The sequence below is a fragment of the Megascapheus bottae genome, chromosome 24 (assembly GCF_031878675.1).
Source record: "Megascapheus bottae isolate mThoBot1 chromosome 24, mThoBot2.hap1, whole genome shotgun sequence".
Classification (NCBI taxonomy): domain Eukaryota; kingdom Metazoa; phylum Chordata; class Mammalia; order Rodentia; family Geomyidae; genus Megascapheus; species Megascapheus bottae.
Window position 1 is genome coordinate 22,557,893 of NC_143532.1, and position 14,678 is coordinate 22,572,570.

At 36.6% G+C, this 14,678-nt stretch overlaps 1 protein-coding gene across 7 annotated transcripts in view; it reads right to left on the reverse strand.

The window, feature by feature from the left end:
* Chd9 (chromodomain helicase DNA binding protein 9) overlaps positions 1-14,678 on the reverse strand; it is a 121,222-nt gene that overhangs the window by 34,414 nt on the left and 72,130 nt on the right. For all 7 annotated transcript variants that reach the window (XM_090357647.1, XM_090357645.1, XM_090357646.1 and 4 more), the window contains 5 exons: positions 9,497-9,607; positions 5,864-6,060; positions 4,411-4,610; positions 3,902-4,061; positions 3,011-3,100 (listed from right to left, as the gene is read on the reverse strand). In XM_090357647.1, the coding sequence (XP_090213773.1) occupies positions 3,011-3,100; positions 3,902-4,061; positions 4,411-4,610; positions 5,864-6,060; positions 9,497-9,607 (758 nt within the window). The remainder of the gene's footprint in view (positions 1-3,010; positions 3,101-3,901; positions 4,062-4,410; positions 4,611-5,863; positions 6,061-9,496; positions 9,608-14,678) is intronic.

Below are 14,678 nucleotides of genomic sequence, written 5' to 3' on the forward strand. Positions count from 1 at the left end.
AGACAGGGATGCCCACTCTCTCCACTTCTCTTCAATATAGCGCTGGAACCCTTACCCAGAGCAATAAGGCAAGAAAAGGACATCCACATAGGGAAAGAAGAAATTAAACTATCCCTATTCGCAGATGACATAATCCTCTACTTGAGTGACCCAACAAACTCCACTCCCAAACTTCTAGAATTAATAAACCACTTTAGCAAAGTGGCAGGATACAAAATCAATCTTCAGAAGTCAGTAGCCTTCTTGTATACCAACAATACACAAAGAGAAGGCCAAATCAAGAAAATGATCCCATTCGCAATTGTCCCCAAAAGAATAAAATACTTAGGAATATACTTAACCAAAGATGTAAAGGAATTATTCAATGAAAACTATAAAAGCCTAATGAAAGAAATTAAAGAGGACACTAGGAAATGGAAAGACATCCCATGCTCATGGCTAGGGAGAACCAACATAGTGAAAATGGCTATACTGCCAAAATTGATTTACAAATTCATCAAAATCCCAAAGACATTCTTAAGGAAATACAAGACATAATCCAAAGATTCATATGGAACAACAAAAGACCTAGAATAGCCAAAACAATTCTAGGCAAAAAGAGCAATGCTGGAGGTATTACAATACCAGACTTCAAACTCTACTATACAGCCATAATAACAAAAACAACCCTAAGATACCACCTTACCCCAACAAGAATGGCCAAGATTTTGAACTCATACAATGATAGTTGCTGGCAGGGTTGTGGAGAAAAAGGAACCCTACTACACTGCTGGTGGGAATGTAGACTAGTTCAGCCACTCTGGAAAGCAGTGTGGAGGTTTCTTAAAGAAATGAAAATAGACCTTCCCTATGATCCCGCCATACCACTTCTGGGCATCTATCCTGAACAGCATAACCCAGGATATTATAAAGACACCTGCTCAGCTATGTTCATCTCTGCACTATTCACAATAGCCAGGCAATGGAAACAAACCAGATGCCATACTGCAGATGAATGGATACAGAAAATGTGGTATATATACACAATGGAATTCTACATAGCCAACAGACAAGATAAAATAATGACATTCGCAGGGAAGTGGATGAATCTAGAGCGAATCATGTTGAGTGAGACAAGTCAAGACCTAAGGAACAAAAGGCGCATGGTATCCTTAATATGTGGCTATTAAATCCAAAGAGTACAAGAGTGAGGAATCAATAACTGCATACCCAAAGCTACAGACATGGTAATGGAAATACAAACATAATTATATAAACATAAAAATCTATGACTCTATAGACATAATGTTTTATTTCATAAATTGATATGTTTCTATGACATACAAACCCTTAGCCTAATTTTGACTAAGTTCTAAATACTAAGTCCCAGTGATTGTAATTAGAGATTCCGTCCTTGAACACTTGTTTGTTAAACTTGTCATTTAAAATATGATGTAAACATAAGCCATACAATGAATGATTGTTGTTCTTAAGGTACTATGTTATCTCTCATCACTTTTGCTGTCCCTTCGTTTATCTCATATTGTTACACTATCTCACTTTGTTACCTGATATATCGGATATATTTGTATTTGGTTATTTGAAATTGGATAGGGAACAGGGGAAAACAAGATGAGGGGTGGGAAATGGGGACCAAGACATGTGAAAGGGTATCAATGTATGTGAATTAATGCACCATCTATCTGGTGAATATCATGTAACCCTTCTATTAATTACAATAAAAATATATGAAAAAAGAAATTATATATTTCCTGCAAATAACTTATAAGCAAAGGGTTTTACTGTAAAGTTATATCAGGAAACAACATGACAAAACTACATGGTTGTAATTTTTGTTTTCTAAAAGGGTAAACAAATTGGTTTATAGCGTAAAATAAGTTATATCTCTATTAGACTAGTTCTGGTAAGAAAACAACACAAGGTTTTACCTTATAATTTGATTAAAATAAAACTGCTATTTATAAGTTATATACCAAATAACATGCTATAAAATAATAGATTACTAAAAACTATAATAATAAATCCATCACGTTTTAGTAATTTGACTGCTTTCATAAGAGATGGGAGTCTTTTAGACTATTCTGAATGGAACGGAGGTTCTCTAGTTCTAGCCTCCTGAGTAGCTAGGATTACATGTATCAGCCACTGATAGCCAGCTCTTTTCACTTATTTTCTATGCATTTATATGAACATACATTAATTGTATTAATGGTTTCACAGTATATTCAATATAGGCATATTATAGTTTATTACATTTACTTTTTGATTACACTATCTTGCCTCCTCACACAATTTCAATTGTTTCAAGGTTCTATTTTCACATATGCATATAAAATACTTCAATCATATTCATACTACATCACTCTCTACTTTCTCCTATCTCCTTATACTGATATTCAAATCCCATACCTCAACAATCCTTTTGGCATTCTCATGGCTCTGGGCTGGCACCCCTGGCATACAGCAGAGTGTGGTTATCTATTTGTCTATTTCCTATTCACTGTCATAGTCTAAACTCCTGAAGTATGAGAATTGTGTCTGTCTTTCAAACTCTAGTGTTTCACAGAGCTTGGTGCTTAGTGAGTAGTATAAACTGATTCTGGAGCTGGAGATATATATCAATGGTAGAATGCTTGTGCTAGGTTAGATCATTAACACTACCACCAAAAAAAAAAAGAGAATAAAGAAAAAGAAAGAAAGAAAGAACGAACAAAAACAGGCACACATAAGAGATGAAGGTAATGGGGAATAGGAGGGAAGCGGTTCTGTTGTGCCTGCCTTAATGATATTGAGGTTATACATCACTCTTAATATTAATAGTAATAGCATTGCCACCATTGTAGTTATATCATGACTTTCAGTGACAGAGCCAAAGACAAGTACAATAGAAGACGGCAATGAACTCCATAATGGGGGATTTTTTTTTTTGAGTTTCACTGATTTTATAACTTTCTTCTGATCATATAATTGCTGTCTTATCATGTTACTGAAAAATATAAACATTATTTACCTTGCATCAACTCCATCAAATACTTTCTTACACTCACTTCCAATAACTTCTTGCTTCAGATAATACAGCATCCTTACACGAAGCAAAACCCTAAAAAATGATAATAAAAATCAGAATGTAAAAACATTATTCCCGGGGTGGGTGGGGGAATCAAACATGGGGTGAAAATTGCAAAGAAATTTCAGAACAGATTTTTTTCATGGAGGTTGTGGGTATAATGGAGTATAAACTCAGGCTGGAACATGCAAGGCAAGTGCTGTATTATTTGAGCCATTATTCCTGCATTTTAAAATTTTAGTTATTTGTCACAAAGGCTCTCACTTTTGCATGGAACTGGCATCAAATTCGGATCCTAACCTCTTGCTATGGCTAAGATTAGAGGAAAAAAAATTTTTTTTTGGTTGTTGGGCTTGAACTCTGGGCCTGGGTGCTGTCCCCAAGCTTTGCAGGTCAAGGATACCGTCCTACTCCTTGAACCACAATGCCAGTTCCTGTTTTCTAGTGGTTACTTGGAGATAAAAGTATTCATGGTTTTTAGTGCTCGGGCTGGCCTTGAAATGCGATCCTTAGATCTCAACCTCCTAAGTAGCTAGGATTATGGACACGAGATACCATGCCTGGCTTCAGGCAAAAATTATTTTCACAATCTTTTTTTAAATCTTCACAATCAGCATTACCTAATAACCAAGAGTGAGAAAAAGCTGATATGGAGGTGCGTGTTATTTATCTGTTGATGAAAACTACAACAGGTATAAAGATTGTTGAAAAATATATTGCTGAAAAATATGCTATGAAGATCAATTTAGTATTAGTGTTGGATCACACATTCAGATAATAAATTCAGAAAGGTAAATCTGAAAACAACTATGTCAAAAATACTCTACTACCTACTTATTACAGTGGTGTTTTATATGTTTTTTGTAGCCTTCATCTTGAAGTAGTTGCTCAGGATTGTATTTTCGAAGCCATTCTGCTTTTTGTATGTCAAATGAGCTTGTTTGACTTTTTACTTTCTTCCCTTTCCGACCCCTGGGCACAGGAGCTGATAGGCCTGTTAAAATGAGAAGTGCATGTGAAGGAGGGATAATTTGTGTAAAAAGCTAAATAAGAAGGATTTTTTATAATCTAAGAAATCTTCCTCTCCCCACCCCACCACTGCTGGGGCTTGAACTCAGGGCCTGGGCACTGTCCTTGGGCTTTCTCAAGGCTAGCACTCTACCATTTGAGCTATAGCACCACTTCCAGCTTGTGTATGTGATCCCAAGGATTTGAACCCAAGGCTGATTGCATGATAGGCAAGTACTCTACCACTAGGTGACACTCCAGGCCCACTATAATAGTTTATAGAAGAATAGTATTGCCTACATAATCAAAAGTTAATTTTAAAAATATGCACTTACCTAGATGATTTTGTAACTGGCGTGTCTGTCCATCTTCAGTTGGTGTAATGAGATCCCAAATGAAACCTTTAATTTTTTCATCTCCTCGGTAATGAACAAGACAATATGCTAAAAGAGCTCGGCAAATTATTTCTACATCGTGCTCATTTAGCTGCCTTTTAAAACGCCCGTGAGAAAGAATCTCCCTCCACCGGCCCCACCTATATAAGAAAGGTATAATTCACATTAATATTTATGTGTGTTTGGGAAAAAAACTCAAACAAAAGGCAAGGGGGAAAAAAACTTTAAAATTTCTGTTTGCTAACGTTTTCTCAATTATCTGTAAGGAATTTCTAGTATATGTTACTTAATAACAGATTTTATGTACTTTGTACTAGTAATATCCAAATTTGAGAAGCAAAGGATTAACTATAGCAATACACAATTTAAACACTTAAAGACAGATTATCATTTTGCTATTAAATGTATGTAACATATAGAAATTATGGAATACCTTAAAGGCTTTGAGATGGCAAAGCATTTGCCTACATTATGCAAGGTGCAGAGTTCAGTGTCCCAGTAACAAAAGAAAAAGCAATAGGCGTGGAGTATGGCCTAGTGGTGAGTGCTTGTCTACCATGCCCAAAGCCCTGGGTTCAATGCCTTGGTGCCACAAACACAGAAAAAGCCAGAAGTGGTACTGTGGCTTAAGTGGTAGAGCACTAGCCTTGAGCTCATGCCTATAATCCTAGCTACTCAGGAGGCTGAGATCTGAGGATGGAAGTTCAAAGCCAGCCTGGGCACTAAAGACCTTTAGACTCTTATCTCCAATTAATCACTAAAAAGGCAGAAGTGGAGCTGTAGCAGGAGACACTGGGGTAGGGCATTAGCCTTAAGCTGAAGAGCTCAGGGACAGTGCCCGGGCACAGGGATCAAACCCATGAGCTGCACACACAAAAAAGAGAAAGCTCAAGGGAAGTGCCCAGCCCTGTATTCAAGCCCTAGGATGGGCAAAAACCAAAAGAACAAAAAAAAAATTATTTAATTTTAATAGAGGGGGCAAAAGTAAAGTAATTTAGATATACATATGGAAAGTACTTACAATAAATCTCTTTCCTTTGCTCTAGTCATACATGCTAAAAATAATTTTAAAACCCCCAAAATACATTTTACTTTGTAATCTAGTAAGATTACAGATTATTTAAAAAAATATACAGTGTAGGGGCCAGGAGTTTGGCCTAGTGGTAGAGTGCTTGCCTAGCATGCAGAAAGACCTGGGTTCAATCCCTTGGTATCACATCCACAGAAAATGCAGTGCTGTGGCTCAAATGGTAGAGTGCTACCCTTGAGGAAAGTCTAAAGATAGTGCTCACACTGGCAAAAGAAAAGAAAACAAGAAAAACCAGTGTAGATTTCTTATGTTTATATACCATATCTTACAATTAAAAAAAGCAAAAAATCAACAGTATTTTACCCATAAACTAGCAGGTTTTTCTCCACTCTAAAGCATTCAGTTCTTCCATAGCCATTGGAACGATCACAGGGCCTCCGAAGTTTAGGTTTTTCATCTCCTTCACTTTCAGCTTCAGATAATTCAGCCAATTCATCTTTTGTGGCACTAAAAGGTCTTGTTTGTTTCCTAATTCTTGGAGTGTCAATAACCAAGCTATTCTGTAAAATTTGATATTATGCTATTACTTGATGCTATTTTTATAACTTTGCTTATAAGTTACATTTTTATCTTTCAAGCCAAACAAATAAAATTATAGACAAAATATGGAAAAAAGAATAAAAATTATTAGTGTGAAATACAAATCAAGTATTTTAATGTTCCCTTAAAAGTACTATTACCACAATGTATAATTTTGTTTTATGCCTTCTAATTTACTTTACCTGCTTAATTCATAATTTAATTTAGACTTTCCAGTTTAAACAAATAAATAACATGCTAATAAATCTTTATTGTCTAAGTTCATCCTAAGGATAATAACCAGAAAATGAAGCATGAGGAAAAAGTCACGAATTTTATAAATTTAGAAACATGTATTAGTTTTCTCCAAGAATTGCATCTGCCTACTAGATGCAAGTATCTGAGTTCACATTTCAGTATCACCTAGAGTTTACTAGTGCATAAGAGGTATGTCAACCTTCCTGTGTTAAAACTAAGTTTAAATGATTCAAAACAATTTAGGTTGGATTACTTTTTAGGGAACCTTTTCTAAGCTAGGCCCCACTTTAAAGGCTTTAGATACAAACAAAGATGAGTAAGACAGCAGCTGCTAAGGAGGAGCCCATTGCCTAAGAGTCAAGAAAATGTGTGGGAGGGAAAAAAACCAATTCAGTATGAAATGAAAGGATAGCAAAAATGAAAACAGATATTATACAAACATAATATTAAAAATTAAATAATATAGAAAACATTAGAACATTAATAGAGCTCTAGCCTTGAGAAAGCCCCAGGACTGGCAAAAAAAATTAGAAAACAATTCTTGAATTCTTGAATTATAGTTTTGCTAGGCAGCTGGGGATAAACAACATCACAAAATTATAAAGTGCCAAAGGCCAGAAATATCATTACATTTTTTTTTTGAAATGTTGAAAGGCTAAAACAAAAGAGGGCAAATCAGGGCCGGAGGTGTAGCCTAGTGGTAAAAGTGCTTGCTTTGCATGCATGAAGCCCTGGATTCAATTCTTTGGTACCACATACACAAAAAAAGTCAGAAAGAATGCTGTGGCTCAAATCGTAGAGTACTAGCCTTGAGAAATCTCAAAGGGCCCAGGCCCTGAGTTCAAGCCCCAGGACTGGCCAGGGTGGGAAAAAAAAGGAGGAAATCCTGGAGTACCACTTGACATAAATAATGTTAATATATGTCTTATTGCATACACATGACCTTTGCCAGATTTCTCTACTACAAAACTAATAGCTTTCCTTTTACAGTTAATAATATTTATATATTTTTAGAGTAAAGAAATATGTTTATCTATAAACTTATATACACATTGGAAGATCTTACATTTCTGTGATTATCATCATCATCATTGTTATTTGCCAGTCTTGGGCCTTGAACTCAGGGTCTGAGAGCTGTCCTTGGTCTTTCTCAAGGTTCTACCATTTGAGCCACAGCACCATTTCCAGCTTTTTCTATGTATGTAGCACTGAAGAATCAAACCTGGGTCTTCATGCATGCTAGGCAAGCACTCTACCACTAGGCCCTGTGATTATAACTATGGTGAATTAGTGGTAATCTTGTTAATTGCTCATTCCTTCTTCATTTATTAAGTTGAATTCTTCCATAAGGAAGATAAGGCCTTTTCCCCCATTGCAATATCTTTGGCAGTACTGGCATTTGATCTCAGCACTCTGCTTGCTTGTTGGGCTGGTGTTATAAATTATGAAGTGTAATTATATAAGTATTAAATTGTGTTTATATATTAAATCCTTTATAATCTATGTCTTTATTAATTTGAATGTATCTATGCTCTTACTATTAGCATGCTCACTAACTTTCTACAGTAATTTATTATTGTCTTTAGGTGGCTGTACAAAGGGGTTCTACTCAACAAAGCATCTATATCAATGCCTTTGAAAACTTCCTACATTCTGACAATAGCTGTATAGAATTCAGTAAGCATATTTCTACCAATAAGCTATTTAGAGTTCTTCAACCTGAAAAGAATTGTTCTTTTATTTTTATATTATTTCCTTTATCATCTAAATCTCAATTCAAAGTTCCTCTCAGGGAAACCTCTGTGGACTCCTTTTATCTGACATTATTTCCACTAATGCAGCATTCTCTATCTCCTTACTGTTTATTTCCTTCACTCTCTGAAATTATCTTACCTATTGTTTCCTGCTGCCTTTCCCACTGAGATGTAAGACCTATAATACTTTTGTCTTCTCACATTAGCTACAATGTGACACTGGTGCTTGGATCACTTCCTGTTGGACCCACAGCATAAATGTATATGAATGTTTTTGTAGACTCAATATGTACATGAAAAAACAGGTGACATTATAAGTATTGTTCTATATACATTAAATAATAATGGTTATGGATAATACTGATGTTATTATTAATTATACAGCCTTATACTTCAAAGCTATCTGAAGAAAAAAATGAAATCTTATTCATACTTACTAAGCAATATGAATATACAAAACTAAACAGCATCTTGGCAGTAGTTAATGATCATAGAAGTCATTCCTATAAAACTACTTATCTAGAAGTTGTTTTGATAGTAGGTCAAAGTCATTAACATGAATTCCTATAAAGCTACTAGACAGTCATTCCAGTAACTAAACAATTATGCTATTATCAGTCTATGAGCTTTATTTTAGCCCTTTTCTCTTGAGCTCCAGTGGAATTATAAAAGAAACAGAAATCTATTTTTACTTTATTTCATCTCTATTTGTATTATATACTACATCATTTGAAATAGGTCCTGACACCATTTAATCTTTTTGTTTAAAAATTCTTTATTTGTGAGTCCTGGGGCTTGAACTCAGGACCTGAGCACTATTCTTGAGCTTCCTCAATGCTAGTGCTCTACCTCTTGAGCCACACCACCACTTCTGGCTTTTTCTGTGTATGTGGTATCAAAGAATTTAATCCAGGGATTCATGCAAGCTAGGCAAGCACTCTACCACTAAGCCACACTCCCAGCTCCACCATTTAATCCTCTTTGTCAACCTGATTAGAATGAAAGGAACCGAGCACATAAATGAAGAAATTCTAAGGGTATATGTCTACGAGGTATTTCCACAGAGAATTAACTATGGGAGGAAGATCCCCATTTCCTGAGTATGGGAGGTACGCACGTGGGTTCCTTAACTTGTGATTTGAAGGCAATATAAGATGTTGCAATCACAAAAATGTAGATTACATACAAAAGTTAAAGTTTATCTTATAACTTGCTGTAACTGACATCAGAAGTATTGAATTAAAACAATGATTAAGATAGTATGTAATTATTCTTCAACTTCCTTTCTACATATTTATGTATAAATTAATTTCAAGATTTCCATTGAAGCATCTTAAAATACTGCATGAAAATTGGCAAAATATTACCCCCAAAGTAATTATTTTAGAAGGAAATAAATACTTACTCTGCCACTGAGGTTATCTATATCAATTTCTGCTTTTTTAGCCCATTTTTGCCAGAAATTGGGATCATCTAAGGAAATATCTGTCCGGTTTCCAGACGCAACAAAACTGGCCTGAAATATAGGAATTTTTGTGAAAATGAGAGGGAAAACTAAAAATGTACTTAAATATTATCTCCTCAAATTTAGTATACTATTTATAGAATTCAAATTCAGCATACACACAAAAATGCAGATGATTGAAATATAACTCAATTTATGTCAGGTAAAGACTTACTAATGCTGCTAAGCCCAAGTTTGGTTCCTTGGTACTACATACAAAGAAAAAAGCCAGAGGTGGTGCTGTGGGTTAAGTGGTAGAGCGCAATCCTTGAGGAAAGAAAAACAAGCTAAGGATAGTGCTCAGGCCCTGAGCCCAAACCCAGGACTGTCAACAACAACAACAACAACAAAAAAAAAAAAAAAAAAAAAGAAGAAGATAAGGTATAAGCTAGGCAATGGTGGTGCATGCCTGTAATTCTAGCTACTCAGGAGGCTGAGATCTGAGAACCAAAGTTTGAAGCCTGCTGGAACAGAAAGCCCCTGACCTTATTTTCCAATTAACTATCAAAAACAGCTAGAAGTGAAGCTAGACTACTCAAATGGTAGAGTACCAGCCTTCAACAAAAGTAGCTCAGGGACAGTTCCAGACCCTGAGGTCAAGCGCCAGAAACAGATTCCCAGCTGGGTCCTGGTAGCTCAGACCTGTAATCCTAGCTATTCAGGAGGCTGAGTTCAACTTGGGGAAGGAAAGTCTGTGAGATACTTATTTCCAATAAAATACTCAGAAAAGGCCAGAAATGGCACTGTGACTCAAGTGGTAAAGTTCTAACCTTGAGCAATAAAAAGCTGTGTAAGGCTGTAATCTTAGTTACACAGAAAGTATAAATACGATCACAGTCCAGGTTAAGTCCAGGCAAAAATGTGAGAACCTATTTTAGAATATTAATATAATCAAAAAGAGCTGAGTATATAACAACCTTGCAAGTCTAATAAGTGAAAGGTTTTTAATTCAAACTTCAGAACCATGAAAAAAAAATCAAGTAAACAAACATTTTATGAAATCTCAAAAACATAGAAAGGACCCAGAGTTTGGCCTAGTGGTAAAGTTGCCTAGCATGCATGAAGACCTGAGTTCATTTTCTTGGTACCACATACACAGAAAAAGTTGAAAGTGGTGTTGTGGCTCAAGTGGTAGAACTCTAGCCTTGAGAAAGCCCAAGGACAGTGCTCAGGCCCTGAGTTCAAGCCACAGGCCAGAGGGAAAAGGGAAGGAAAGGGAAGCAAGAAAGGATAGGGGGAAGAAAAAGGAAAGGGAAGGAAAGGGAAGGGCAGAGGGATTTCAGGCCCCAGGACTGACAAAACAAAAACACAGCAAATGACACAAAATATAAACTATAAAAAACAAAACAAAACAAAACAAAAAAACCCCAAAACCAGGAAGTGGGGCTGTGGCTCCAGGGGTAGGGCAGTAGCCTTGAGCTGAAGACCTCAGGGACAATGTCCAGGCCCAGAGTTCAAGCCCCATTACCACCCCCCCACACACAAAACCAAAACCATGTAATATTCAAAGCCACTAAAAGCCTGAACATAGGATAGTAATAAAGACATGTATAATTTTAATTTAAATGTGAATATTATATTTTAAGAAAATCTTTACCTTTAGTGATATATGTTGATGTGATAGCTGTGAGTTAGTTTAAACAGTATGAAAGATGGACAGTATATGAAACAAGTTTAGCATGAATTAATCATATTTAAGCTGGATGAAGAGTATGCAAATTACATTAGACCATTTCTGTCTGTACTTTTAATTTGAAGCTTATAAAATGTATATAAATCAAAATTCTAAATGTCTCTTTCTGAACTTTAACATTCTGTCTTGTTGTTGGTAACTAATACCAACAATCAACTCATTCATTCAGTCTAGCTCTCCTGTGAGGTTGGGCTTTATAGGTGCTTGTATAAAGTAAGTGTTTAAACTGTGTCTGTTCCCAGTAAACTTATGGAACAAAAGGAACAATAATTAACAATCAAATGAATTTAAATTCCTTTTTATCTTCTTCTACACTGTTGGGAGCCGAGTGTAGGGTTAGGCTGGCCCATAAATCTGCATCACTGAGTAAGATAACCACACAAAAAAGTGAGCTGTCATGTATGAACGCCATGCCTAACTTTGAGCTATATTGTCTGTGTTGTGGATCACTGTCTACTGAGACTTGATTACCATTGGGTACGAATGTGTTATTGCTTTATCACTCTCTGTGAGACCTATAGTGAGAGTAAACATGTGGACCTCCCCTGCCCTGCCCACCTTTGTGCTGATAGGCTCCTGCACCCTATATTAGATGAATGTACTTCCTGCCTTGACAGGTCTCCCTGATGCATCTGATTGTCCTTCAGCGAGGGAGGACTGGGTGTGGGCTGTCAGTCGGCCCTCTCCTTTCTTGGCTCGTCCTGGTCGGGGCGTGTTCTTTCTATCCCTCCTGCGGGTCCGGAGGGACAGAGGACTAAAAAGCCGACACTACACTATAGTTCTAATATTATGAAACCACTTAAAAATTTTATTTCATTGAGACAATAAATTTGGTATGTTAAGTTACAACCTTATCTCTGGAACCCTACTTGTGTTGTATAGCAAAAAATGGATGTTGAAACTATGATTATGCTGCAATTAGCTTTTATCATCAAAGTAGGCCTTAAATGTTGACTACAAGTGTCCGTAGAAGGAGTTAAGTGGAGGATTTGATTGTAGAAGAAGCATAGTATACTGCAGAACAAAATCAAGAAATTGGATAAGTGAGGCAACAAGCCAGGAATGCAAAGAATGCATTGCAAAAGGTAAAACACATATATGCCAGAATGGCCATGCTGCACATACTTTGATCTTAACAGTGTCAGATCCAGGGCTGGAATTCTCCTGTTCAAAACTGAACTAGATGGGCTGAGAGTTTGGCCTAGTGGTAGAGTGCTTGCCTAGCATGCACAAAGACTCTGGTTCAATTCCTCGGTACCACATACATAGAAAAAAGCTGGAAGTGGTGCTGAGGATCAAGTGGTAGAGCTCTAGCCTTGAGAAAGTCCAAGGACACTGCTCAGGCCCTGAGTTCAAGCCCAGGACTGTTAAAAGAAAACAACAACAACAAATAATTTATGTTGTTACAAGCCATTAACGTTTAGAACTTGTTAGAGTACTGAGGTTTGAACTCAAGTGCTTATTTAGTTTGGCAGGCAGTCTACTGTGCTTGGAGTCCCTTTTGAATGGTATCTTTTTTTTTTTTTGGCTGAGCTGACCACTATCTCATCCCCACACCCTTTCTGCACCCATACCCATGTTTATGGATTGATATGGATTCCTGTGAACTTTCTATCCCAGACTGGCCTGGAACAGCCATCCTCTTGATATCAACCTCCCACATAGTTGGAATGACAGGCAAATAGTAAGGTGCCCAGCTATTGCATGGACTTACTGCATAGGCTGGACTTCAAATAACATCCTGCATATCTCTGTCCCCAACATATCTAGGATCACAGATGTGAACCAGTGGTGCCTAACTCAATGAGACATCTTTAAATAATAAACCACCTATTGCAAAAACTCATATCCCACTTGAAAGAACAAAGGCCAAATAATTTGATAAAAACAAAAGTCAGATACCTATTATCCATATTAAATCAAGTTTATCCAAAATACCTGAGACCACTTATAATCAGATTTGAAATTTTCCCAGACTTTATATTGATTAAATATTTCTAATCTAAAAATCATAAATTAGGACTGCGAGTTTGGCCTAGTGGCAGGTAAAGTGCCTGACTAGCATGTATGAAGACTTGGGTTCAATGTCTCAGTACCACATACACAGAAAAGGCTGGACATAGTACTGTGGCTCAAGTGATAGGGCTCTTGCCTTGAGAAAGCCCAAGGACAGTGCGCTCAGGCTCTGAGTTCAAGCCCTAGGAATGGTTAAAAAAAAAATCATACATTAGAAATTCTTTCAAATTCAGAGCTGTAAGGGTAACACACTGTTCCTGAATTTTAGATTTTGAAGGAGTCCAGATTTCTTGTACTCAATGTAGAGAGCCTCCATGTGACATTTTACCACACCAATCATACAGGAGGCACAAACATCTAACTCTGAAGAGATGTCATTTTGTTCTCAGAAGTATCCTCAGAAGTAAAACTTTTAACAACTAGGGACATATATTTTAAAATTCTCATGAACATTTTAAAACTATGAAAAGGTCACTGAATTAAATTCATAGTTTATTTTGTAGTTTCTCTAGTATGTAACCCTTGAGATTTAACCAACATCCTAAGTAACTATTTCACCTGATTAGAGAACATGTAACATGAAAAGCAATAAATACAAAAGATTATTGAAAAAAATTTCACTATTATTGCGCACATCATGATTCTGATACCACTTAACTGTTGATAATTTGCAAAGAAAAGAATCAATTTCATGAGTAAATTTTTTACATTCAATAAAAGAAAAATGATAAATCTATACATTCATTTATTTGTGATTTCATTGGGGTTTTTTTGGGGGGGAGGAGCATAAGTGTTTGTGTGGGGATGGAGGAGGAGCATATGTGTTTGTATGGGGATTGCCTACAGGTAGGACTCTACCATGTAAGCTATATCACCAGCCCTTTCATTTCTGTTTTATTTTTGAGAAAAAATAACTTTATCAGGGCTGGTCTTTAAAACTCTCAAACCCCTTGCCTCTACTGCCACTCTTCAGTAACTAGAAATAGAGGCAATTCACCACCTGGTTTTTTTTTAAGGGGCTGGTTGGGTATGGGCTTGAATTTCGGACTATATATTGTCCCTGAGCTCTTTTGCTCAAGCCTAGATAAAGCTCTACCACTTTGAGCCACAGCTTTACTTCCGGTTTGTTGTTGTTGTTTTGGGGGTATTTATCTCCAGATAACAGTCTCAGGGACTTTACTGCCTGGGCTGGCTTTGAACTGTGATTCTCAGATTGCAGTATCCTGAGTAGCTGGGATTACTGGGTATGGGTCACCAGCCCAAAGGTGATAAATTTATTTTTTTGCCAGTCCTGGGCTTGGGCTCAGGGACTAAGCACTGTCCTTGGGTTTTCTCAGTGCTAGAGCTCTACCACTTGAGCCACAGCACCACTTC